The sequence below is a fragment of the Natator depressus genome, chromosome 9 (genome assembly GCF_965152275.1).
Source record: "Natator depressus isolate rNatDep1 chromosome 9, rNatDep2.hap1, whole genome shotgun sequence".
NCBI classification, from domain to species: domain Eukaryota; kingdom Metazoa; phylum Chordata; order Testudines; family Cheloniidae; genus Natator; species Natator depressus.
Window position 1 is genome coordinate 79,400,335 of NC_134242.1, and position 27,994 is coordinate 79,428,328.

General features: G+C 45.1%; 1 protein-coding gene across 2 annotated transcripts in view; it reads right to left on the reverse strand.

Annotated features, from left to right (window-relative positions):
* Nucleotides 1–699: 699 nt before the first annotated feature.
* C9H8orf48 (chromosome 9 C8orf48 homolog) overlaps nt 700–27,994 on the reverse strand; it is a 43,801-nt gene continuing 16,506 nt past the window's right edge. For both annotated transcript variants that reach the window (XM_074962399.1, XM_074962398.1), the window contains exons 3-6: nt 26,913–27,038; nt 9,301–9,533; nt 6,502–6,654; nt 700–3,811 (exon numbers count right to left, since the gene is read on the reverse strand). In XM_074962399.1, the coding sequence (XP_074818500.1) occupies nt 3,707–3,811; nt 6,502–6,654; nt 9,301–9,533; nt 26,913–27,038 (617 nt within the window). In that variant the 3' untranslated portion in view covers nt 700–3,706. The remainder of the gene's footprint in view (nt 3,812–6,501; nt 6,655–9,300; nt 9,534–26,912; nt 27,039–27,994) is intronic.

The window sequence follows — 27,994 nt, forward strand, 5'->3', positions numbered from 1 at the left end:
GGTGATTCATCCCCACAGGAGGGCACTATTCTTTAAAGCAGTAAACCTTGCACTTCATTACCACCAGTTCAACGCTCCTGACAAACTTTCAATTTGAATGAATGGGATTGGACTGGCTTCATCGGCACTGATGACATTGGCTACAGAGAAAGGTGTCTCAAGGAGGGAAAGGTGAATTTGTATAATCTTGGCACCAATGAAGCTATGTAGGTTGTTGATCAGGGATGAGTTTCTGACAAGGCAGGGGGCACTAGAGAGCTTGTGGCACTTCTAAACTTCTCTCCCAGTGAGTGTGCCTGCACACAATGAAGAAATTTAAGACTGCTATAAGGCTTACTGGTAAAGAAACTAGCCAAGCCGCAGATAATACAAGGGATCGGAAACTGGATATACAGTTTTTCACCTCTGCCCTTGTTTAAACCCAGTCCAGGTCAGTAGCAATCAAACATCATTACCATCTAAAGGCATTGCAGTGGCCTATGGGGAATGAAATGGACATTTTGGCCTATTTCCTAGTGGCAAGCATCCATATCATAGAGTCCACTCCTATAACTGGTGCTCAGAAAACAGGCTAAGGAATGAACGGGCTTGGAGTTAACTTCATCCCCTCAGAGGTGATCTCTTCAGGGAGAGGTGTGACAGTTCAGGGGGAGATTGCACTGCCATAGTAGCCAATGCTGTATCAGTCTGGTGCTACTTTCAGGTTAATAATCTTTCAGGTTGCCAGTTCAGCAACATTCATGGTGAGGTTAGCAACAAATAAAGTGCAGCATCACAAAAACCATTACCAATGAATATGTAAAATAAATCAGTGTATGCAATAAAAACAAATCACTTCTGCATTTGCAAGATGTTCATAGCAATAAACTCTAGTACTTCACAAATCATTCAGAGGATTAAAAAAGGATAACAGTGTGCAGTATGAAAACCAAAAAAGAAAAACTCTAAATGACACTTCACAATGGATGGACTAATTTGTTTCAGTGCCACATCTACTTACTGTATGACTCGCCCCTCATCAGTCTTGCTCCTTTTATACCCCAATGAGCACAGACAAGCAAACCAGATGAATACATTTTTATTGATCAGTTTTAAAGATGTTTTTCCAGATCAAACCAAAAATCTCTCTCAGAAAAATAAATGGCTTGTGGGGAGTGTAAAAGGAAGAGCACTGATCTAGGCGCCTTTCTGTGGTCTCCATGTCAAAATTCTTTGGTTACTAGTCTCAGTCCCTGCAGGAGTATGAAATAAGTAATTTACAGGGCAAGCTCTCTCATTTGCTTCATACTGTACATCAGCAATAACTGCAACCAGGTAACAGAAAATAAGTGTTCAGATCCCAGAGTTACTGTTGATAAAATATGAAAGAGAAGAACTCCAAAACTGTTCTAAGCCTGCAGTACTGAGTAGCAGAAAAAGACACACACCACAGACCATACGGCTGGTGAATTTTTAAATGAATTTTCTGAACTGCCTCTCTAAATTGGGTGTGCATGGTGCACTGCGGGAAAATAAAATTGGTAAGTGCCTGATCCAAAGATCTTACAATTCAGTGTATTTATACAAAGAGTTGACAACTAAGAGTTAAAAAGAAATACTTCAAGATTTCCAGTGACAATCTAGACACCAAAAGCAGAGCTCAAATGCACTGTTGTGTCCTGTCAACATGTATTTAGAACCCAGTATCTAATATTCCCTGTTTTTAGTAGTGAAACAAAGCTACACAGATGTATTATTTTGCACTGTGTTATGCAAGGGTAAATTTTCAGAGGGTCTTAGGCATGGCCTCCCTTTTTCTGTGTGTACTTTGCTACCACTGCTCCATAACAGAGCCCTTATGAGACCTTATGTTGAGTAACGGGTGAACTTTTGCTAATGGAGTTCAAAAAAGGTCACCAAAGAATTAGGCAGAGTTTGGGAAGGGAGGAGGAGTGGAGTCACAAGACAAATGGGGCAGAGATGGAATGTCTAATGTGAACCGGGTTATAAAAGTGGGAGATAGGAGGGGGATTTTAAGATACCTAAGGATGGTGCATTAACAAAAAAATCCAGTGGCATCTTGTTCACCATATAAGATAGCTATATAAGTTGCAGTTGTGATCTAAAACTGAAAGTGATGCTAATGGGAGTTCTTAGGATGGGCTACTATGCCCAGAGGGTTGCTAAAAGGTAGAATAAGCTGCCAGTGAAGGACGGCTAGTATTAAAGAATTTAAGACTGCTCTAGAGATTCAGTGAAGGCCTCACCTACTCAGGCAAAAGTAATGAAATTGTTCATGGAGGTTATTCATACCACAAGATCAAGGATAATCTAAGTGAACCTCTAATTCCCTCCATCCTAATTTATTTTCATGCTTTACATTGATGTGTGCATCGTGAAACCATGTGGCTAAACACACAACCCTGGGTACACTGATCTGATAACTACAGTACATAGTATATGTAACACCTACGTACCTGTAGTTTGTTTAAACAGAACATCAAATCAACCCGATTAATAGATTTTCTTTTACCAAAAGGGAAAAAAAGGCAACACCAAAGTACCATTCTAATGTCTTAACAAGCCACTGAACTATTAGGCAGTGATCTCCTTCATATACACATTTGATAGACAAATGTCTACCCAGATCCTCAATTGCTGTGGAAGGCCCAAACGCGCTGAAAACATGGAGGTTACAGAGGCCAGCGAGTCTGCAACTCATGTGGATCCACTGGCTACACATTGCCAATGAGGGATGATGGAATGTGCTACGGCTGTCAGTGGAAGTCATATGATGACCATAGTAGTGGTCATGGTTCTGCTGTCTACATGCCCTGCTTGGAGTGAGCAGAAGGATTTCACTGCTTCCGGCCCCCAGAGATCTCCTGTGCAAAGCCTCTTTACTTGGACTTCCTATGTAGTACCAGACTTTCACCCAGAGATAATCTCAATGAGATAGTGACATTCCTTTTCAGGAATCGATAGACAGTGACAATAAATGCATCAGCAAGTTCAGAAAACAGTCAAAATATTATCTTAATTGATATTTTATTCCAGTTTTATTCTGTATTTTGTTTTCTTTCTCTTTCTAAACATCCACCCCAGACAGGTTCTATGATTAATTTAATGCCATTTCTTGTCCTATTGGCATCCTCAGGGTTTCTGATTTATTTCAGTTCACATTCTCATTATTCCGGTTCTATAAATGCCCAGTTTCATTTTATTCCTTTTACAGTTACTCTGCAACTGTCTCTTTCTCTCCTCCACCTGGGGCTCTAGCTTTCAATTTAACAGGAGGCAGAAGGCAAAGATTGAGCTGAAGCCCAATAATTACACCTCCCCACCCAGAAAAACAGAACCATCTATTTTTTGTACAGATGGAAGAAGCAGTGAGCTGCTCTGAAATCCCATAAGCAAACCCACAAAAACAATAGTTATTCCTTGTCAGAATAATAATAAAAAAATGTCAGCTTCCATAATTTGAAAAATGTATTTGGTTGGATGACACTGTATTGCAGCTTTTGCATTCAGGAAGGACACATAGCAGGACTGTCGGTTGGAATCTTGTGCTCTGTGAATATCTGGTTCTACCTGCAAGGATATTTACCCACTGATCAGTTTGTCCTAACAAAACAGTTCTCATTAGGAGGCATTAGGCACATGAGTGTCACCAGAAGATTTTTGCCAGCTCTTACATTCTTTGATTAATGCTCATCACAACCAGGCCCTACACTTTCTGACCTCTCTCATTCAGTCTTTGCCATATGCTCCTTGGATCCTCTGAAAGCTTGGGGAGGTTTTTGTGTATTTCTCCTATAAGTGTGAGCGAGTCCTGAAATAAAAGAAAACTGCAGTGAGTATGCATCTGTCACATACTATAATGATACGGGCCATCTTAAGGGCCAAATTATCCCTTGTGCAGAGCTACCCATAGAAGGGCCAGCAAATTTAATAAGTTATAGCTCACAATATCCTGAAGAACACTGCATCAGAGAACGAGGATTCTTCCCACATCAGAATGAACAGGATGTGAGAGCCAGCAAACCAGAGAAATCCCAGCGATCTCAGGACATCTGAGATGGACAGGGACAGGGGCAGAGAGGCTCACTGCCTTTATTCAGCTCCCTAGGTACATGTCATGGCCCATGCTGTCAGGGCCTACTGCAACCCACTCCAGATTACAGGGGCTGCAGGTTTGTATAATTTTTGGTGGTGCCCAGAACCCGCCCCTGCCCAAAGTCCATCCCCCACCTGCCCAAGGGTCTGGGAGGGAGTTTGGGTGGGGGAGGAGGTCTGGGGTGCAGGCCCTAGGCTGGGGCAGGGGATTGGGATTCAGGGTGCAGGCTCTGGGAGGGAGTTTGGGGATGGGAGGGCGTGCGGAGGGAGGGGGTGCAGGTTCTGGGAGGGAGTTTGGGGATGGGAGGGGGTGCAGAGGGAGGGAGTGCAGGGGTGAGGGCTGGGGGGTGTGGCTGCAGGTGAAGGGTTTGGGGTGTGGGAGGGGCTCAGGGCGAGAGTAGCGGTGTAGGGGGTGAGGGCTCTGTCTGGGGCTGGGGGGGTTGGGGTTTTAGAGAGGCTCAGGGCTGGGGCAGAGGGTTAGGGTGCGGGGGGATGAGGTCTCTGACTGGGACTGGAGATGAGGGGTTTGTGGTGTTGGAGGGGCTCAGGGATAGGGTAGAGGGTTGAGGGTGGGGGGGGGTGAAAGCTGTGGCTGGGGGTGTGGGCTCAGGGGTGGGGCAGGGCTGGGGATGAGTTTGGGATGCAGGCAGGCTGCTCCGGGGACAGGGGCCAGAAAGGAGGACTTCGCCCAGCCCTTTACTGCCCCCCCCAGCAGCACATTCACCCCCACCACTGTCACTGCACGTGCCCCTAGGCCTCTCTCAGGTCCAGGAATCTCCCTTGCCTCCCCCGTGGTGGGTGCCGGGGGGTGCTGCGTGCGCCTCCTCCCCTGCTGTTGCCCCTGACTGTAGCCTCACTGGGGGTGAGGGATGGGGCTGCCTCCTTGCCCAGCATGGGGCAGGAGTGGTGACTGCGGGCGTGGGGGGGCCCCCTGTGCTGGTGGAGCGTCCCGCAGGAAAAGGGAAGGGTCTGAGGTGGAAGGGCAGGCTCAGAGTCAGTCTGCTCTGGCAGTGGAGATGGGGGGCACTAGGACCCTGTGGCAGCAGTTGCTGCAGGGAGGCAGCATGGAGCTGCACGGCAGAGGCAGGACACACTGATCTGCAAGGGGAGGCAGGGGACACTCATAGGAGGGAGCCCCACCCCTCACCCCCAGTGAGGCTACAGTCAGGGGCAACAGCAGGGGAGGAGGCGCACGCAGCAGGTGGGGCTGGGGGGGACACCCAGCCCCAAATATTGGTGGAGCTGGGCCCCTGGTCTCTGAATATTGCTGGTGCCAAGGCACCACGTGGAGATATAACTTGCTGCCTATGCTCCAGAAGGCTTTCCTAGCATGAAAGTAGGAATCCATGGGACAGAATGCTAATCAGGTCAACATTATCCTCCAAGAGGAAATCCCTTTGGATTTGTCAAGGATGCTGTAGACTAGCCATCTCCCCAGGCATAATACAGAAAAACAAAGTCTGAATAGCAGAATATGGGGTTGGAAGGGCTTCTGTAACACTGACAGATGGAAAGAGCATATTGTAGAGCCACTCTTCCTCCTCTTTCCCTGAGTCTATGGCCAGTTTTCACTAGGTCTAACTCCCCTCCCTTACATCAGGTACGCAGGAACCTTGATGATGAGCATGGTGTAAATACTTAGATAGTTTAGAATGAAGAGTAGTGGGAAAACTAGTAACTACAAAACTGGCTTCAGGTACAAGACAGGGTGATTTGAGAATCCATAAGATAAGGGATGAAGTGTGCATGCCAAGCAGGAGAATATTGTAAACGAAAAACCTCTGCATTCCAAATCTACAATCCACAAGGTGGCTGTCATCTTGAGCTCATTGAAGCTGTAAGGAAAAATAGACAAGGTCTCTAGCTGAAACCCCATGAGAACACCTTTTATGGCAGCACCATAATACAGTAATGGTTAAGAAAGAGCAGAAGGAACAGCCTCCGCGACAGTAAAACTGCCTCTGCATCCATGCAATGTGGCAGTCACCTTGCACCCCATTCCTTGAAAAGCACGAAAATGGGATGGAAGTCTGTGTCGATGTAACTAGCAAGCATCCTAGAACAATGATATAATTTACTACTTTGTTCCTGGCTAGCCAATCAGAAAACAGATCATGGAAAATCAATCCAGACATGCTCAAAATAAAAAACCTCTGGAAAATGGTGAGTCAGGTTATCAGCTGATGTAAATCAGAGTAGCTCCATAGACATGATCAGCACAAGGTGAGAATCTAGCCCCATGCAGGTTAGTAACGACATGCGGCCAGATTCCACCCTGACTCACATTGCATGCTTGTCTATGTGACTGCATGGTCATAAATCAGGATGCAATTTGGCTCATGGATTCCTCAACTGCAAGTGTGTACAAAATGCACTGGAGTGTTTGTTTTAATAACATTTGCTTACTTTGACATAAATCTGTTCTTCTAATTTATCTTGGAGTAAAGCTTTCTCCACTAAAGTCTTCTTTTGTCTGAGAAAGGTATTCTTGGCCAGTTTTGTCCATTTTTTCTTACAATCATGGCATTGTGAAGGCTGGTGTAGTTTAGTTTCTGTCAGCTGTAAGATGAGAAGTTGAAAAAATGAACGAGTAAGATGATTGCTTCTATTAAAAAATAACAAATAAAAAATACAGATATTTTGAAGAGAAAGATTTGCTCTTCTAGGGAGCCATAAATTACTTCATAATCTTTTTCACAATATCATCTTGATGAGCCGGTCTGAATGACTTTTACACTAAATTACATTTGCTTTCCCCCATGTGCTACACTTTCTAGCAGCAGTAACTTTGTTTCATTTAAGGTTAATCTTATTTTTTTCAGCCATCATATCGCGGACTGGTAATACACCAGATTTTTCTTGTAGTAGGCAAACTGAAACCTACATGCCCTCTTTTAAAAGATAATAAATATCGCCACAACTTTTAAGAAGAAAAAGAACCCTAAAGTGATATTGGTTCAAATATGTATATACAGTTCTGAATTAAAACCAAAGTAAAATTGTACAAGCAGTTTCCTTTAAGTGTTGAATAACAATATTTATTAAAGTCTGTGTTAGTTTATTTAGCACAAACTCTTGAGTGTGCTTAAAGGCTTTATACAAATCTCAGGATATATATCTATATAGGATTTGAGTCTGATCTCATTTACACAGATGTAAATCAGGACTAACTCCACGGAATCACACCAGAGTAAAACCAATGTAAGCAAAAGAAGAGGCAGGCTCAGAGACTGTAAGAAATTTATTAGTAGCTGTTTTTTATTACATTTTAGTGTAGTGAAAGGAGGTAAGTAGCTGTAATTTCAAAACAGTTAAAAAAATGAAGCTCTCGATATCCCGGAACTGACTTTCAAAAACACCAAAAAGAAAGAAACAAAAAAACCCCAGTATTCTCTGCTCACTTGGCACAGGGTTAGCCAATTAATGGTTTAACAATTACTTTTACATGCTGTATGGCAGTAAATTAAAGCAAATGTATGTGATAGTAACTGAAGCAAAATACATGACTGCAATTATTATTCACCACTCATTTTTTTGGTTCTATCAAAATTATTCTCCGATGCAGACATGCTGTACCCATTTCAAACGAGGCACAGATATTTTCCAACACCAAGATTTATGGGTAAAGGCATCTGTAGGTGATGACTGTCACAGTAACATATTCAAACCCCCCTACAAATACAAAGTTAGAATTCAAGGATCATTGGAGAATAAACAACAGTTTTGTGATTCCTGACACACACAGAGTGGAAAGAGGCGTTGTTTGTCTCAGTGTGCGTGTCCTATGGGAAAGGAGCACTGGGCTGGCAGAAAAGAAAAGCCCTTCAAACTGTTAAAATGACACATGCACATCTTACCAAACTCACTGATGCCACCCAGATTCTATCAGGCACATTTCATTCTTTAGGCAAGTGTTAAAAATTAAAGGTTGGCAAAAAAAAAAAAAAAAAAATGATCAGGCATTTAGGAATGTTTCTATTAAAATATGTCTAAACACTTCCTGTTTTTCGTGCAAAAGAGTGACAAATAAAAGCCAACTATTTGCCACGTAATCTTAGCTTAAAAGGTATTTTGCTAATGTGTCATTCACAGTGACAGGGGCTAAAGTCATATCTATGTGCTAAAATATTTTACCTTTGTCTCCGTGGATATTATCTTTTTTATCTAGGAACACGGATATCAGTGTTCCAATCAAAAGCTAAACCATGCCACAGGCCAGATACATCCATAGCCAAGTGACCAAAAGGTGAAGATCTATGCAGCAATATTTACTCTTCTGAAAAAACACTCCCCTATTGCCCACATTCATATATTCCCTAGAGAAGCATGACCTCAGGAAAGACCAGGGACTGCAACTGTGGCTGGCCCCTGTACCCGGGGCAGAGAAGAGGCATAAGGGGTGAGCTTTTTTGTGCCCTCCCTTCTTGCAACCAGGCAAAATCTGGCTCAGAATGTATTATATATTTACACATATTTCTGTTTTTGTGCAGGTGTCCTGATAGCCAGTCCTAATTCCAGACTACAACAAAGAGTTTATACAAAAGGGGAGAGGCAGGGCTCTCATATTTTACTCTCCCAGGCTGCCCGGGAGGTTTCAGGCATCTACCACTTCTTTTGACTGAAATCCTATCAACTCTCTGTGGCTGAAGTAGCAAGGCAGCTTCTGACCTCTTTTGAGCAGAGCCAATGCCACTTTGTACATTAACCAACTGTTATAATGGGGATGCCAAACCTTCTCCTGGACAGTGAGCACGTTTCTCTGATGCTGCCCCCGGACTCCACAAGTCACTTCCAGAACAGTTCTGTACACAACGGGCAAGGGCAGCCTGACAAGCATCACTTACAACTCTACTCCCCAGTTAACCTAACGCTCATAGAGGTTGACAATAACTATCCATCCCTGCCTCTGTGAATTACTCATATTGTATGAAATGTCTCAATGAAAAATCAGCATTTTGTCAGTAGGCATCATTTTATATAATTTTATTATTTACAAAAAGCATTTCTGCAGCGTGGTCTTAATGAGAAAATCAGAAACACAAATCCTGCAGTCTTCACTAAGGCAAAACTCACAATGAAGTCAATGGGAGTTTTGAATGAGTAAGGACAGCAGGATTTGGCCCGTATAGTTTCAATTTTTCTTTAGCAGCCCTCCAAAACCAACCAACCAACAAACTGGCATGATTTATGTTTTGGTTACAGTACCTGTTTCATTGTCTCACTGATATTTTTCAGATGGATTCTGTTCATTAGCTGATCAGGAATAGTAAACTTCAAGTCACCTGTCACAGGCTTCTCTGAAGTGAATCCATGCTGCAGATCTTTATGTTTCCTGCTGTTTGACTGCTTAGAGTTCAACTGATGATGGATCTGGCTTATTTTAATGGTGCAAAAAGACTGCAGGGCATCCAATTCTTCATCTGATACTTCAGTAATTTCTGTCAACATCAAAACAAAAATCGCAATTACTATATCAGAGAAGAGAAGAATCCCAAGTCTTCTAACTATTGTGACCTCTTATCATGTAGTTAAAAAAAAACCCCTGCAACATCAGGTATGAAGGTATTTGCGTTCATAATAGCAATGCAATGTTTACATGTAAATCTGGTATAATCCATTTAGAAAAATGAAAAGTATAAACACCTCTACGATGCACCAAAAAAGAAACACAGTCCAAAAGGAAGGGGAGAAGACAAAGACCACGTGCAAAGAAAGTACTTCATGTAGAGCACACAAGACAAATGCAGATTTACTGAAGAGAAAAAGTAAATGTGGTAAATAAAACAATACAGAAGTTACCCTTAGTTTAGACACTAAATACATTAATGGAGACCATATGATTGCTTAATTTGGATTTAACCTCTTCTTAGCAGGAACTGCAATCTGCTAGTGCAAAATGCATTACCATTTGAAGTAAGAACTCCAGATCCGATAGCAAACCACACACACATTTATTAGTTACAGTTCTATTAAAAGCAACTGCTGGAAAACACTTAAAATATATTCTATAATCTACAGTTCATCTTCACACATTTTTTAAGGAAAATGTTATTTCATTAGCAAACACGTTCCTCCCAAGTTTCAATGCTCATTTAATAAATTCTTTATTTGATTCTGTTTAAACATCATCTTTCATTCTCTCATTTTCTTCTTCCTTTCAGGTGGCATTTAATAATAAATAAAAAAGTGAGAAATTACAATTAAGATAGAAGCATAATAATGAATTTAAGACCATACCCAACACCCACTGAAGTCACTGTGAGTCATTCCATTGACTTCAATGTGCACTGGATCCAGCCCATAAAGAACAGATAAAATGAGTAACAAATTTCTTGTCGTTACTATTTGCGTATTTCGTTAGCAGCATTGCTTTGTTGAGTGATGGCTCCATGCAGCTTTCATCTGTTGCACTGTTTTTAAGTGTTTTATGGAGGATAAAGAGTATTTCTCTATATCCACATTCCACTTGCTTTTCCATGATTGCCAAAACCCAACTGTATGGGCTTAAATTCATATTATTCAGAAACGTCAAGCTGTGCCCTGCCAAGTCTATATGACAGTGTAATTGTACCACTGTAACAATTCCCTCCTATAGGCTGTTCCACTCCTTGGTAGTATCTTGTCTAAAATTTGATTGTAAACTCTTCAGGGCAGACACCAAGTCTTCCTCAGTGACAAACACCAAGATTGCAGAGCTACATCCTAGCACCTAGCACAGTAGTGCTCCAATTCTGTCTGGTGCCTTAGGGCATCCCCACAATACAAATATTAAAAAATAATACGCTATCGTATAAAATTCCTCTTAAATATGTTGTGATGAATTTAATGTGAAGTCTACAAGATGTAGCTCTGGAATCATGGAAGGAAACAGAACATCCTTTCAGAAATGCAGCCTATCTTTATAAAGAACAAGCGATCTATATTTAAGATTAAGTGAAGTTTAAATCAGTAAGCCCTGCTTTATGGACAACAAGGAAAGTGAGTGAACTGTAACAGCCACAGTTCAGAATCAATTATAGCAAGGTAATTTATTCCTCCTTATGACTCAGTGTATCAATTCCACTAATGACAAAGCAAGACATGGTATTACCTCGTATTCCACTTACATGAATAAGAATGATCCTCACTTTAAAAGCAATACAACAAAATTGCCTTTTTCTTAGGTAAGATCATAGATGTTTGACTGGAAAAGATAATTGCAGCCATCAAGTCCTTTCCCCTACAAGTGCAGCACATAGGCCATGCTACAAAGTTGGACTGATACACTGGAGAGGCATCGAGTTTTAATTACACTAATCAACTGTGCACATGTTCACATGTACTGCACTCAGAATGGATAAAGCAAAAAAGAAAACTACCAGTGCAAAAATTCAGTACTTGAGTGTATTTATTTCGCTGAGATACATATCTACAACATACCGTGAGGGATCACAGGCCTCAAACCCGAGCCCACAGGCAGCCCTCAGGCCACGACGGCCACCCAGCAGCTCACCTGAGTAATTAGGGAAGGGTTCAGGGAAGGACTAGCTCACAGAGGGCCCTGTCTCCAAATCTCCCGCTTGGGGGAAACATCCAGCCCCCCCGACTGGCTAAGGCGTACTATATAAACCGGGAACTAACAACAGGAAATTGTCTGCACAAGAGGAACCTTTGGCTGGCTGTGATGTTGGATGCTTCCTGCTTACCTGTCTCCTGAGCCCTCCATTCCTATCTGCTCCTGTTTCCTGCTTCCCTGCATGCTCCTGGTTCCTGTCCTCCCATTCCAGACCCCCATCTACTCCCAGTTCCTGCTGTCCTGTACTACTCCAGGCCGGGGCACCAAACATAACTGTGGGCCCCCATTGGGGAAATAAGACGTGATGGGGGGCGGGCTGCAGAGCGAGGGGTCGGCTGGGGGCAATGAAGCGCTGCGCAGCGGAAGTGGCCCCACTTAGCCCAGCACAAGGGCACTGTTTACAAACCCACAATTGCTAGACGCACACTGGCCCGCCCAGCCCTGTGCTGCCAGCGTGCCCCTTCCACACTGCCCCCCTGCCCAGTGCCCTGCCCTTATGCCCAGCACCCCCTCACCCAGAGACTTCCCCCACAGATCCCTATGCCCAGCGCCCCTTCTCCCAGAGACCTCTCCCACAGATCCCTATGCTCAATGCCCCCGGACCCGCTATGCCCAGCACCCCCTGCCCAGAGACCCCTCCCGCTGACCTTCCACTACAGCTGCACAGCACCCTTCACACCATACCCCTGCCCAGCTCCCCCACCCATAGATACTGTCCAGCACCCCCTTCACAGTCCCACCATCAGAGCTGTACAGAGCCCCATATTCCTGAGGGAATTCTGCATCAAATTCTGTGCATAATATTTTAAAATTCTGCAATTTTTTTACTTTTTTTTTTTACAATAAATAAATGTGGAAGCTCCACCATGGCAGTGGGGAGCACAGACCACTGGCTGCATGGAGGTGGGAGAATACCCTGCAGTCTCCCCCGCCCCCCTGGGACAGGGACTTGGCAGTGAGGCTGAATCTTACCCTGACACAGCACTAAGGCCATGCCTGCCACAGAAACACCCTGGGGCCCTGCCCCTTTTGCGCCAGGCACATCAGATGTGGGGAGGGAGGCTCAGCCTGGCAGCAGGATCCAAGTGCAAAGGGACTTAGTGTGGGGGGATCCAGATGGGGGTAAGAGGGTTCTGTGTGGGGCAGTCTGGGTGCAGGCATCTCTGTGGGGGATCTGGATGCAGAGGGAGATTCCTGGTGCAGGGGCAATGGGAGTCTGCAGGGGGGACCAAGCGAGAGTGGTTGGAGCTCAGCGGTGGGGGGGGGGCTATTTGGGCGGGAATCCAGGTGTAGGTGGTTGGGGCTCAGTGGGGAGGGTGTTGGGGGGGCTCATCAGGGTGGTACAGATGCAGGGGAGGTAGGGCTTGTCAGGGTGAGGGTTTGATGGGCCTGCTTAACGGGGAGTGCCAGCTGCTGCCAAGGGGATCTGCATGCTCTGCCCCCATTTCCCCATCCCCTTCCCTTCCCCATCCCATGCCCCTTCTCAAACACTCCATCTCCTCCCCATCCCACCCGCTTCCTTCCCTACTGCCTCTTTCCCCCTGCCCCTGCTTCCCCTATCCCCTTCTCTTCCCCATCCCATGCCCCTTCCCCATCACTCCATCTCCTCCCCGTCTCATCCCATCCCCTTCCTTCTCCCCTGCCTCCACTTCCCCCATCCCCTTCTTTTCTCCATCCCATGCCCCTTCCCCATCACTCCATCTCCTCCCCATCCCACCCCCTTCCTTCCCCACTGCCTCTTTCCCCCTGCCCCCGCTTCCCCCATCCCCTTCTCTTCCCCATCCCATGGCCCTTCACCATCACTCCATCTCCTCCCCACCCCATCCCATCCCCTTCCTTCTCCCCTGCCTCTTCCCCCATCCCCTTCTCTATCCCATGCCCCTTCCCCACCGCTCCATCTCCTCCCCAGGCTTGGGGGGCAGGGGGGAAGCTGTCCCCCAGCACGAGCTGGCGGAGCAGGCTGGGGCCGGGTTGCTCCACTTCCTGCCGCCCGGTGATTGCCTGGCGGGCCCGACCCCGCACTCACAGGGCGGCGGGAAGTGGAGTGACCCGGCCCCAACCCGCTCCACTCTGTTCCTCTGGCTCCCAGCCTTGGGACTGGAGGGCAAGGGGGAACCGCCCCCCAGCACTCACTGGTGGTGTGGCTGGGAGCCAGGGGAGCAGAGCGGGCTTGGGCCGGGTCGCTCCACTTCCCGCCGCCCAGTGAGTGCAGGGCACGCCTGACCCCGCTGCAGTCCCCCGGGCCGTTGCTCAGGGGAAGGGCTGGAATGGGGGCGGGGCTGGGGCAGAGCAGGGGTGGAATGGGGGCAGGGCTGGGGGCTTTGGGAAAGAGGTGGGGCAGTGGCGGAGCAGGGGCGGGGGCAGCTTTCCTGGTTGGCTCAACCGGCCAGGGGATCGGGCTGGCCGGGGCCCCTTCTGACTCTGGGCCTGGCGCCATGGTAAACCCGGTACTGCTCCAGGCCCCTGCTCCTCTGCCTTATCCCGACGCTGTCTCTGGCTCTGACCCCTGGCTTGGCACCTGACTCCGACTCTGACCTTTGGCTTGGTACCTGACTCTGTCTTTGGTTTTGACCCTCTGCTCTGACCATTAGGGCTGACCCACACATTCCCCGGTCATTGCACATACTTTCTTTAACACGTTAGTAAGGAACTGAAATTTTTTTACAGAATCCCAAATCAATAACAGATAGTATGTTCAGACTTAAAAATTACAAATTAACACAGCCGAAAGCAAAACAGTTGAAAACTCAGCTTTTCCTTTGATTATCTGCCAAAACTCTGACAGCATCATAAGCACCAAAAACACCATAAGGAATTACAGCTCTTTCAGCCACTTTTGGAATTAATTCTACCATCACCTGATGGCAAGAGAAAAACAGAATCCTGAATGAAGTTTCTGAAAAGTAAAAAGCTCTTCGGGTCACTTTTAAGCAACTTCTCCCGAAGTCTATGTATATAGTCTTTAATTCTCAGTCAAGCACAGAAATTATGGGAAGATAGGAAATACCCTGCCCGATCAGGTCCCCCTAATCTGGTGTTCTGTCTGCCAATAACAAGTGATTAACAGGAAGCTGCAAGTTTAAGGTTGATTTTGAGCCCACATGCTTATGGCTTAAGTCACTCGACCAAATTCTGGTCATGATCCTCAGAATTGCTGTAGGTGGTCAGCACCTCTCAGGCTCAAGCTCCCTAGAAGGGGTTTCTGTTCCAAACCTAGTTCCTTTTAAAATCAAGTGAGAGGTAACTTCACAGAACCTCTGAGGATCAGAGCAATATAGGACTTTCTCAGGCAGGGCTTAAATAATTCTCAGGCAGGGTTTAGGGACAGAAACACAGCCCATACACTTTTGAACATTTATTCCCTGTTCTAGGAATAGCTGCTACATCTTCTTTGCCAATATCTATTTACCTACTAAACTGCGTGGGTAAGGGGGAGTCTTCTTTTTTCTTTGTCTTTTTTTATGGGCATGTAAAATATATATTTTCATCATCATATTAAGGCTGGGCAAAAAGATTCTGTGCATAGGCTGGTAAATATGCACCACTTTGCGAGGCTGCCCTAAAAACTTTCACATTCCTCTTAGAAGGAATATTCTAGGTGGGAGGTGGTGCATAGAATCATTGTCAAGCAATGACTAAAATCATGGCCTACATGAATGTATATGGCTCATTTGAATTAAAATGGAATTAAATGTATTCTTTTTTTCAATTAAATGGCCTTCCATATGCCAGCTCTGTTGTAGCACTTTACCAAGTTTTTCTTAAATTTTAATAAAGTAAAATATAGGTGTTCAATCCACATCTCACCCCATTTTAAAACCAGCCTAACTTCATTAACTTAAATGGCATTACATCTGATTTGCATCAGCACATGTTAGTTCAGACTATGCAAACACATCAGCTGCCATGAACCCAGCAAAAGCTCATGCTCACCTGTGGATTTTTAGAACCCTGTAGCAGCAAGATCCAATGGTTGGAAGTTGAAGCTAGACAAATATGGATGGAAATAAGGCATAATCTTTTAACAGTCAGGGTAATTAACCACTGGAACATTTACCAAGGATTGTGGTGGGTTCTCTATCACTGGGTATTTTTAAATCAAGACAATGTTTTTCTAGATGATAGGATCTAGTTCAAAAAGGAATTATTTTGAGGATATTCTGTGGCCTGCACCATGCAGGAGGTCAGACTAGAGGTGATCACAATGGTCCCTTCTGGCTGCGGAAACTATGAATCTAGAAATAAGAATCGAATGTATTGTGAGAAAGAAGGTTGGCAAGAGCAGTGAGACTGTCCCTTATTCCTTTAAATAAGCAATGGGATCTTTGACTCTTAGATGCACAACGTATCGTAAGTCACTGATTTAATGTCTCAGCAGACACAATCAATGTCAGACTATTTTTTAAAAATTAACAGTTGGAGAACCTTGGACTCAAATTTTACTGAAACAAGAAGCAGCTAATAAAAAGGAATGAGTGAAGTTATACACATTGTAAATTTGTAAAAACTGGTCTTCCATACCATTGTATATTGTTATTAATCTCTAATCCTTTCAGACCCCTACATATATACACAGTATTTGCCTGTCTTTCACATGCTAAGAAAGGGCATACACAGAGTGTTTGGTTTTAATACAATTTTTTTCTCTGTCTTTTCTCTCTTCTTTCCATCTTTGGGCTAGACATGCTTGAATGCTCACTCTCCATTTGTGGTGGCAGACGTAAATGTCACTGTGTATCTCTCTACAGACAATCCCTGACAGTGCTGATTACTGTTCCAGAAACATGCTTCAGTGATGCTTGGTTTCCCAGGACCCTGCATGTTGGGTCATCCCCAAGTCCTTATTTTCAGGGGCTTGGAGAAGGGCATCAAAATAGAACTGTATTTTACATACTTCATAAGATCATAAAACATTGAACATTAGGGAATTCAAGCCCAACAAACTGAATCACCCAGCCGCTCTCATTATAATGGCATTGAACACACACCAAGTAGATAAGCAAGTCGCTGTGTTTATATTTTAAACCCTGCTTTGTGGTTTATAACTCACTGACCTACATGGTTTTTGCTTTCCACATGGAAGTGCACTTAGAAAAAACAGCTTGAATGTTATATAAGTGAAAATAAAATAAAAGGAAATGTATAGTTTTCCAGTGTTTGATTTATTTTGTACTTTTTGTCATTCAAATCAGACTTTGATTTAATACTAGAAACTTGGCAAGCATTTTGTTGTTATTTTGTTCTACCAATTTCTGGTATTTTAAAAAGAGAAACTGTAAAATGGGTAAAGGAAAATTAATTGTGAAAAGCAGCACCCATGCTTGAATGGTAAGTGCTGTTCAGAAGGATTTTAACTCTGCATGTCAAGATAGATTTTCAAAATTTTCTAAATATGTAGACAGTTCAGATATGGATTAACAGGCTGCATGCCTAATAGACAAAAAAGGAGTTCACAATATTTGTGTATAGTATATAATACAGAGCAGCTACAGGCTAGCTGGTAAATCAGGTTACTATTATTAAATATACGTATTTGATCATTTGGAGCCACATCTGGTAAGGAGTGAATACCTCCTGCCTGGTTAAGTTAAGGCTGATGTCAACAGGAATTGAGGGCGCTCAGCACCTTGCAGGATCAAGGTCTTCCAGATGAGACATTACAAAGGTATTTGTCTTTGCTTTATTGGCTCTCTGTGGACATTAACGCTTTAGTAGCACTTTTCTTAAGGGTGAGGGTTTATAGATTCATAGATTCTAAGACCAAAAGGGACAACTGTGATCATCTAGTCTGACCTCCATTATAGCAAAGGCCATAGAACTTCCTCATTTTCCTTTACAGCCCATGGTTGTGCACTAGAAGTTTACCTCAGAGGCGGACAGATTTCAGTGGCATTGTACATATTTGTGAAGTGTCTTGGGATCTGTTTGGAGCAAAGGTGCCATATATTATTATTTTACCTGACAACAGTAAAATTGTTGAGCAAACTAATAAGAGGCAGATTAAAAGAGAAGACTGGCTCTGTGTTCTTAACTAGGTCAACTGTGTGCAGCTATTGCAGGGAACTCAAATGTATATATCCCTCGTGTTTCAGGGAACAAACTGGCCATGTTGGAAGGGGTAGGGTGAGTCTGGTCAAGAAGCAGATCCTTGAAATCATATTGCACAATCAAGAACATTATGAGAGGGACGCTTCTCCCTTCCTCTGAGTGTCAACTGTAAGCCAATGCCGTACAAAAATCTTGCAATTCAAATGGGAATAGACAGAATTCTTGCCCTGACCTTTCCAACACAGGGGAGCAGGTTGCTGGGGGCTCATGCAGTAATTATACACACACACACCCCCCACATGTTGCAGAACTGTAATCCATGGTGCTGGAGGTTTCGGAGAGGACAGTGGGTCCAGGTATGCAGCCACTGGATTTTGCCTATGTGTGATCTACTCTGTCCAAAATCTCCCTTCTCCAGTGCAGTCTGCTGCCATGCTGCAGCTTCTGCGGGGGGAGGGTTCCATCACCAAAACCTGCCTCTTGAATCCCCTCCTATGACAAGCCTGTTTACTTAGGCTTGACATCAGAACCAGAATATCAGCCAGAGGCAATGTACCTGACTAGTTCACTCTGGTGTGACACTTCATATGTTTCTATGTATTCCATAACCCTTCATGTATTTGTCAGATCTAAGTACAACAGAATGGGTCAGCCTTAACTACTTTGCATTGTCTTGCTTTTCTTGAGAGCACAGAGAGGACAGGAAGCAGGGATGAGTTGTTACAGCAAAGGCAAAGTCCAAAGGTCTGGGATCTCTTTCTGGCACTACTTTAGGTTTGTTGTGTGACCTTGGAAAGTCATTCAGTCTCTTTGTGCCTTAGTTCCTCTCTCTGTAGAATGGGAGCTAATACCCACCCACCACTCAGGGATGCTGTGATGTTTAATTCATTAATGCATGTTACATGCTGAGAGGTCCTCAGATGAAAGAGGCTATCGACCAGCACAAGATGATCACTGTTTGCCTCTCAACCTTACAGCTCCTTAAAGCCTAGTTGGGTAGTGTGTTAAATATGTCAATAGTTACTGTCTTTGGGCATGTGGAAACCTGTGCACACAAAAATGAAAAACTAGATCTATTCAGTGGACAGGACTATATGAGGCCAGGTTAAAAAAAAATCCTCAGATGCACAGAAATAGGTCTCTCCGTTCTCCTTTATGCACATACAAAAACACATATACCTCACTGACAACAGAAGTTTACATGTACTCACTGCTTGTCTCTATACTAGCCTTTTTTACTCTAAAATTTCCCTGTGTTGCTACCACTGGTGCAGCTCCATCCACACCAGTGATGGTGGAAGTGCTAGTGTTGATGTGTATTTTAACCACCATGTCATCAAACTCTGTTCAGAACAGTTCTAGACAACCCAGCGGCTAAAATGGATATATTAGACCTCTCGCTGTTGCTTCAACTGATGCAATGGTACCATATGGGAGAAATTTTAAGAGAAAAAGCTTAGCGTAGATGAGCCCACAGAGGTGACATTAGACTTCTAAATTAAGCACTTGTCTAAACCTTTTTATTAAATTCTCCCAGTTGAAGTTCAGAAATACAGACGTCTGCAATTTAGGAATTGTTGCTTTTCGTGGTAAATTTTATAGTTAACGTTAGTCATTTTTTATAGGTCTATGACATCTTCTTATGTATAATTAGCATACAGTCACTTCTGAAGTGCATCTACTCAATAAAACAGGCTAAGGAGATAGGAAGGAAAGAATAATAAAGAGAGAAGCTTTCTTGTTTTCTTAAAGCAAATATCCCAGTTTTATCTGGAACCTGAAAGAAGGAAAACTACAACTTAAAACATAAAAGATTATTCCAGGGTATTCCCATAGGTAGGCATGTGATTTATTCATATCTAACAATGTCACTGGTAAGATCTGGAAAATTTTTGCTGCACTACCAGAAGAGTAATATTTCAATGTGTATACTGAGAAAATTTCACTAAGTTTACTGATGGGACATTAATTATACAGCAGTGTAGTACTAGATGAGCTCATCTTCAATTATGTAAAAAAACAATTAAGAAGTAATCAAGATAGTCTCCAAGTAGATAAAACAACAAGAGGCTCTCACGGCTACAGACTATAGCATTTATTAACTCCAAGAGGAATAGACATTTTTAGACCACAGCATATGAAACTCTTTCTCCCCCCTCACTCCCGCCTCCTTTCATTTTTTCCCTTCACTGCACTGGCAATAATATAGTTATGGATGCAAAGGATTAAACCCTGAGGGGAAAAAAATCAAAGGCGAAAGATTTCCTTAATGCTATATCATTGTTTATCACTCCTTAAATGAGCGCAAATTAGTGGGCTCAGCAGTATAAAGATCTTTTTAAATGAGAAAATTGTATGATTCTGATGTATTTTAAAAACAGTGGTCTTAGAGGGATTCCCCAGATAAATCCTTAGTGTCTCTCCCCTACTGATGATATATGATCCACAAACCTGTGTATTTGTGAGTGTCTTTCGCAGGGTAGATACACCACGTCACACACCCTTCCCCTCAGGATAGGACCTGGCAAGAGCCCTCCCTCTTCATCCTCTCCTCCCACCTGGGAGAAAAAGTGTTCATTAGCATAGGCCCTGCCTGGATGATGTAGTACACTGAACTCTTAGGGTTGGAGGGAGAGGTGCCACCGCATAAACTGGGCATTCGTGTCCTACATGGTGTTGATCCACCGAAGGGGTGCATGGTCCGTAACGAGGCGAAAGGGGCTCCCTATCAGATAATACCTCAGGGCCTTGAATGCCCACTTCACCGCCCAGGCCTCGCTCTCGATTATTGAATATTTAGTCTCCCAGGAGAACAGTCTCTGGCTTAGGCAGAGCATGGGATGTTCTTTCCCATCCAGCTCCTGTGACTGTACTGCCCCAACTCTGACTTCTGAGGTGTCCGTCTGGAGGATGAAAGGTTTGAAAGTCCAGATGAAATAGGAATGGTTCCCGCATACCAGTTGTGGGGCTGCAGTAGTCAATCCATCAGCCATTGGAATATGGCTGCGGCCCCATGCAGTCCGAACAGCATGGCAACGAATTGGTATAAGCTGAACGATGTAGGGAAGGCCATCTTCTTTCAGGATGTCGGGGTCAGAGGGCGAGAATCCCTTGGTCAAGCCTAGTGCCGATAAAAATTTTGCGCTTCCCAGCCATTCCAGCAGTTCATCTATCTATGGCATCAGGTAGACATTGAAACATGAGATGGCATTGACCCTTCTGAAGTCTATGCAGAACCTCACTGTCCCGCAGGGCTTTCACTCTGGGACTCTTCCATGACTCCCAGGGCAAGCATCACCTCAGGCTCCTTCCAGACCACTTCCCACATCTTTTGGGAAGCAGACGGTGGTGGTCTCAGACCTTTTGCCCTGTGCTGGTGGCTATATGATGGCTGGTTACACCCGTCTGCCTGGGGGAGATGACAACATGGTGGTGAAGGCCTGGGCCAGCTGTTGTAATTGTAGCTGTTGCTCCGGTCAAGGTCTTCCCAATCAAGCGGCCCCAGCTTGGGTTTGGGAGGGTAAGGGGTGATCAGCGGCCTTCATACACTTTCAGGAGCTTAACATGATATGTCCGGAGATCCCTCCGTCATCTCAGTAGCCAGATCTCTTAATCCACCGGTCCCACCCTCTGAACTACTTCAAACAATCTCTGCTACTTGGCAAGTAACTTGGACACTGACAATGGCAATAAGAGTAGGACCCTGTTCCTGGACTCAGAGGTCCACAGCTTGGGCCCCGATTGTACTTGACTTCTTAGGTTCATTGTGCCTGAAGTAAATTCTCCTGTGCGAACCTTGAGCCTCTGGAGACATTCCTAAACCTATAAGGTATAGGGGATCGACCCCATGACCCTGAACTTCTCCCATGCTCTCAGAACAGGTCCAGGATTCCCCTGGGCTGTCTCCCATAAAGGAGAACAAATGAGGAGAATCCCGTAGAAGCTTGGGGGACCTCACGCACCGCAAATAACAGCGCGGGCAGCAGCTTGTCCCATTTCCAAAGGTCGTCGTCCACAAACTTCTTGAGCATGGCCTTCAGGGTTCCGTTGATCCTCTCTACCAGGCCACTGGTTTGTGGGTGGTACACCATTTTGAAGGCTCAGATGTTTGATAGGCGGCACAATTCTGCCATCATTTTAGACAACACATTTGTTTCCCGGTCTGTTAGTATCTCCCGGGGTATCCAAACCCTGGCAAAGATCTTGAGGACCTCAGCGACTATGCGGGGGGCTGTGGTCGCATATAGTGGGACAGCCTCGGGTACCAGGTTGCATAATCCACAACTATAAGTATGTAACAGAACTCTGAACTACTCTTCTCCAAGGATCCCACCAAGTCCAGGCCGATTCTCTCAAAGGCATTGCGACCACTGGTAGTGGGATCAGGGGTGCCCTCAGTATTCCCCTCAGGCCGGCTTGCTGACACTATGGGCATGAGGCACAAAAGTCTCACACCTCCTTGTGTATGCTGGGTCAGAATGGAAGTGCCATTGTGACAGGGGCCAGAAAGGGTTAAGCAACTTGCACGCTAATTGATCCAGATTCAACCTTTAGAGACATATTGACAGATGTTTGTGGTTTTGTGTGTTTACATGTATATTGTTAGAATGTAATCAAATAGTTCCTGTCTATTGCTGTATTCTCTTAATTCAGAGATAAAAAGAAGATATTAACATTTAAATGACATTAACATTTGAAGTATATAGCAAACCACCTGCAAATGGCAGAGATAGGCAATTGCCTTATGTTAATCCATGTAGCTAATTACTGGTGATGCTTAGGAAATAGAAGGTTAATTTCAAAAGCCTATTGTTCACCCAAGCACTGCATGGGTCAAGAGGATGCCCGGAAAATGTATAAAGGGCTCTGGGACCTGATCCTTTCATCTCACATCTGCTTAAGCTTCATTAACGGGAAGTTTGAGTCGTAAGACTGAGGTCTCCAGTCCCATCTGGACAACCCTGAAATTGAATATTTGGACATTGAACTATAATCTGATGAACTAATTCTAAAAAGGACTCTTAGCCATTCTAAATCTCACCATATCTGCTCAGAAACTAACCTAATGATTGTATTAATGTCTGCATGTATAATGATCTTTTAACCAATACTCACTCTCTCTTCTTTTTTTAATCAATTTTTGTTTAGTTAATAAGAATTGGCTGTAAGCGTGTATTTGGGTAAGATCTGAAATATTCATTAACCTTGGAGGTAATATGTCCGATCCTTTGGGATTGGTAGAACTTTTTATATGATGAACAAGATTTTCAATAATCCTCATCATATTAGACTTGGCTGTCTGGATGGAAGCCCAAGGCTGGGTTGCTTTAAGGGAACTGTGTTTTGGCTTCTGTGCAACCAGTAAGGTACTGTAAACGCTGTTTTGTTGCTGGCTTGGTAAATCCAAGTATTAGAATAACCACCAGTTTTGGGGATTGTCTGTCCCATTCTTTACAGTTTGCCCTAATTGAGCAATCTCAGTGTGGCTTCCCTGGAACCTAGTCACAGCCCCGCATTGCAAGGTCTTTTCTCACCCCACGTGCCCAGCCCAGGGCACCGAATGGGCCAGCCGTAACAGAACTTGTCGGAATCTCCAGAGGACCAGCAATTATCAGAGGTCCTCTTGTGTTTGAGGGTCCTTGGTCAGCCAGTAAATGTGGTCGTTATGGACCTCAAAATGTGTCCCCTGGGGTAGCCGTTGGTGTATGCCCCCCTCCTCTTCAGGGTCTGTGACTTGTTTCGAGGCCTGACTTAGGGTAAGGTCTTCCCTCTTCTCCCTTAGGAAGTCCCTATCAGCTGCCAAGCATTCCTGTTCAGCTTCATCCAATGTCTTGGTTTTGGCGGGGCATCATACTGGTGTTTCTGGCCAGTTCAGGGGACCTTCATTCAGGTCCCCCAGGGCCCAGAAGTCCCCTCTTTGCTGGACTAGGGCTCCTTTCCCCTAGATTTGGTTTTCCCACTCACGCAGGACTTCTCTGAACCATGCCAGCCATGTCCCAGGATCACTGGGTACACCAGTGCTGGAGCTAAGCCAACCCAGCATACTTCACTGTGGCACCCTGCATCAAGGCACACCCTGGCGGTCGGGCATGGTGGTACATCCCCGTGGATGCACTGCAGGTGGACAGGAGCCCCCAGCGGGTCCGGAGACTTCACCAGGTTAGTCCAGACCAGTATCTGACTGCACCCTGAATCGATGAGGGCCGTCACCGGGGTGCTGTTCACCCATACGGGGACCAGGAGTTTGGATGAGCCCCTTTTCTGGACCTGGTGGCCTGCCACCCACACCTGGCCATGGCTGCAGTCCATAAAACAGCAATCACACCGGAAGTGCCCCTCTTGACCACACTCATAGCATCGGCTTTTGGGTATTCCCATGCCCGGGTCAGGTCTCAGTACCCCAAGTCCACCTGATGGGACTCTTTCTCAAAGAAGGGTGGATGTATGGTTCGGCTCCCGCTGTGAGCTGGTTGGCAGCAGCCCAGGTTGTTCTGGGGCCTCTCCATTTGGGGCCTATGCATCCCTCTCTTGGCGGTCTGGCCCCTGCCCCTCCGAGTTCCCTTGTTTAGGGTTCTGCTGTTTGCCTTCAGCGGTCAGATAGTCTTCCATCAAGGATACCATCTCTGCAAGGTTTGCCAGGTGGTGACATTGCACCCACTCTTTTCCCCCGGTGGGGAGGATCTGGGTGAATTGTTCCCAAGGCTACCGCCTCCGCCACCTGGGCCCTAGTCAACTTCCCTGGGTTTAGCCATCTCCAGCAACAGTCCCGAAGGCACTGAGCACCGCCTGAGGTCAGGCTCCAAGGGGAGAGGAGGGGTAGCATTCCCGGCAGAACAGCTGTCGTTAGGTGCCAAGGCTAATGGTGGTGTGGCCCAGGATGATTGCCTTCACCTTGGGGTTATCCAGTGCCTCATGAGAATCCAAGTTACGGTGGGCAGACTGCGCTAGGCTGGTCAAATATGGAGACACCAGGGCTTCCCAGTGCTCCACAGCCATCGGGTGGCAGTGCTGACCCGCTCAAAGGCGACGAGGAATGCCTCTGAATCATCGCTGGGCTCATCTGGCCGAGTTGCACCGGTAACCCGCCAAGAAGTCCCCTGCTTCTGGTCCCGCCAGGGCAAGTCTAGGCAGCCTGGTCAGTTGCAACAGCGTCACCATCTGTTGAACCAGGCGCTCCTTCCACGCCTGGTGTTGGGCGGCCAGCTCCCAGACCAGCTGCTGTTGCTGCTCCTGATGCTGGGCCATCTGGAACTGTTGCTGGGTGGCTATCTGCTGGGCCTGCTGCTGTTGTTCTTGGGCCACTTGCTGCTGCTGCTGGCTCTCCAGCATCCACTTCAGGAGCTTCTCTGTCTCCATATCAGCCCATGAGGGTTTTGCCATCTGTTCCTCCTTATCTGGACCTTTTAGTAGGTCCCTATCGTTGCCAGCATTCTACACCAAGTGTCATAGGGTAGATACACCCCATCACACTGTCTTATATGGCATTCCTGAGCTTTGTACTAGAACAGTCAGAGCTGCAGACTGGAAGTCAGGAATTCACAACTCTGTGGCTACTGGCCGCATGCTTAAGAGTGATTTTAAAAGGATTTTGGGCTTGTGGCCCCTTAATGCCTCCCCCCCCGTTTTTGTAGTTTTGTTTTGGGGTGATTTTTTTGGTTCTTTATGGTGAATAAAGAGGGTTTAAAAAGGATTGGGGACCCAGATACCATAGGACTTCACTTTGCAGAGATCTGATTGCTGGATCAGGGACTTAGGGATGACCCACAAAACTTCTGAGTTCGTTCACTCAAGAAAATCCATTTTTACTTCAGTTGTTGTTGGCAAAGTCCTTGTTTCATCATTTTTTTTTAAAATTCAAAAACAGTGGCTCTGACCAGTATTCCCTCTAATTTTTGCCACCCATGTGCGGAATGAATTCTGTTATGTACAGCAATACGGAGGTGATGTGTAACATATCACCGTCATATCAGTGCACATAACAAAATTTATGTGATGGGGGTGGAGCTGAGGGGTTTAGAGTGTGGGAGGGGGCTCGGAGTGTGGGAGGGGGCTCAGGGCTGGGGCAGAGGTTTGGGGTGCAGAGGTGTGAGGGCTCCGGCTGGGGGTGCAGGCTCTGGGGTGGGGATGGGGAGGAGGGGCTCAGGGCTGGGGCAGAGGGTTGGGTGCAGGAGGTGAGGGCTCTGGCTGAGGCTGTGGGCTCTGGGGTGGGGCTGGGGATGAGGGGCTTGGGGTGCAGGAGGGTGCTCTGGGACTACAGCAGGGTGAGAGCACTCCCCCCAACCCTTTCTCCCAGCAGCAGCACCTGGTCTGGAGAGGAGAGGCGCCTCTCCCCAGCACGGCAGCTCCAGGTCTGGGGCTGCAGGATAGGTGCCCCTCCCCCAGGCTGCGGCATAGCTGGAGCCGGGGGGCCGCTCCAGCTGTGGCAGGTTGGGGGCTGGGCGAGGGGCACCCCTCCCCTGGCAGGTCCCCGGGCGGGTTCCCTGAGCGCCTGCACAGTGCTTAATATGCTGCTGTGCAGCCGTGCAGCCATGCAGCTTACAGGGAACTTAGGCTCTGACCTCCATAGAAAAATTTGAGAGGGACTTAAACACCTTTCCCTGAAGAGAGCACACTTGTAGACATGCCAAACACATACAAATAGCATTCCTCTCTCTCTATTTATATACTACTACATTGTCTTGGTTAAAGCTGTTATGTTGTTCATTTTAAAGCAAGAACACTGCTGCCTCCTGTAGTGCAGGAGAGGAATAAAAACATCACAGATTAGGAGCAGCTAATAACCATTGCAGGGGTGGGGGGAAATGTACATCTCATTAAACAAAATGTAACGGAAACAAATATTTTGAAAAAAATAAAAACAAAAAAATTCTAACCCACTCTATAGCTGCTGGTTAAAAAAATGCAACAGAATTTTGAAGGTTTTTTTTTTTTTTTTTAACTAAAATTGAAATTTTGTCAAATCTAAATTTAAAAAAGTCATGCAGCTCTAGTGACTAATGTGCCTGTGGGGTCTCTGATATCACTATTTCACAGATAAATTTATACAAGATGCAGAAGACAAAGAGGTGTCTCTAAAACATAAACTTACAGGAGGAATGAAAGAAAAAATGTGTTTTTTTTTTTCATTTATTGGTCAGACTTGAAAATACACATGCTAAAATATTAAAAATTCAGGTTTAAAAAGCAATGATTTTAATACAGATTTTGAACTCACCTGTATGTGTTTTGATGATAGATTTGCCTTGCTTAGTGTTATCTTCTTTATTTTTGAGACGGCTGATCCATTTTCCAGTCAACTCTTTTTCTATATTTGCAGACTCTGACAACTCAGACTGATCACCTATAAAAATAAGTTAGCTTAGAATAATGCATTGCTGAAAGAACAGAAGTGAGACAAAGTAAAACCAAATGGAGAAGTCAAAGAAATCTCTGCCTGGATGTTACTGAATTTCACTCTGTGAAATGGAACACTACCTAAATGTAAGAAAAGAAACTCAAAGCCACAGGAACATATGAAGGAAATCTGTGGATTTTCACCTTCAAAAATTACCTAATTTCTATTACAGACTATTAAGAACATCTTAAATTTTTCTTCTCTAAATACATCAGAAAAATCTGGTATAGGATACACAAAGAGAAACTTTCAGAGACTGAAACTTAGGGCCAAATCTGCAGAATGCTGAGCAGCTTCTGCAGCGTACTGAGTTCCCTTAAATACTACTGTTTTCAATGGGACTTGATGGTGACTTCAGTAGAGTTACACCACTTGAGAATCTGACTCAGCAGGCCCTCCCTCCGCTACATGGAAAACATTGCAAACTAACCCTGCTTTAAAGTCTTGTCTACACTACAGACTTACACTGGAAAATCCACACCCCTATTCAATGCAATTATACTGACCTAATCCCTCGTGTAGACAGCCCTATGTCGGAGGGAGAGCTTCTCCCATCAACACAGCTATCAGTTCTTGGGGAGGTGGATTAACTGCGTCAATGGGAGAGCTCTCTCTCGTCAGTGCAGAGAGTCTTCATTAAAGCACTACAATGGCGCAGCTGTGCCAATGCAGCATTTTAAGCGTAGACCTGCCCTAAAACATGTATACAGCACAGCTGAAAACTGTCAAATCTTGCATATTTTCCCCCCTCTTTAACAAGTATTCTTTACAAGAAAAGGCTGTCTCACTTTTCATATGTATTCCTTTAACCAGTCAATTTCTTCCATATTTTACTTTTGTGTGCTGGATGATGATTCCTCTAGATATGCTGTTCTGGCTGTATAAAGAGTACTTTAAAAAAA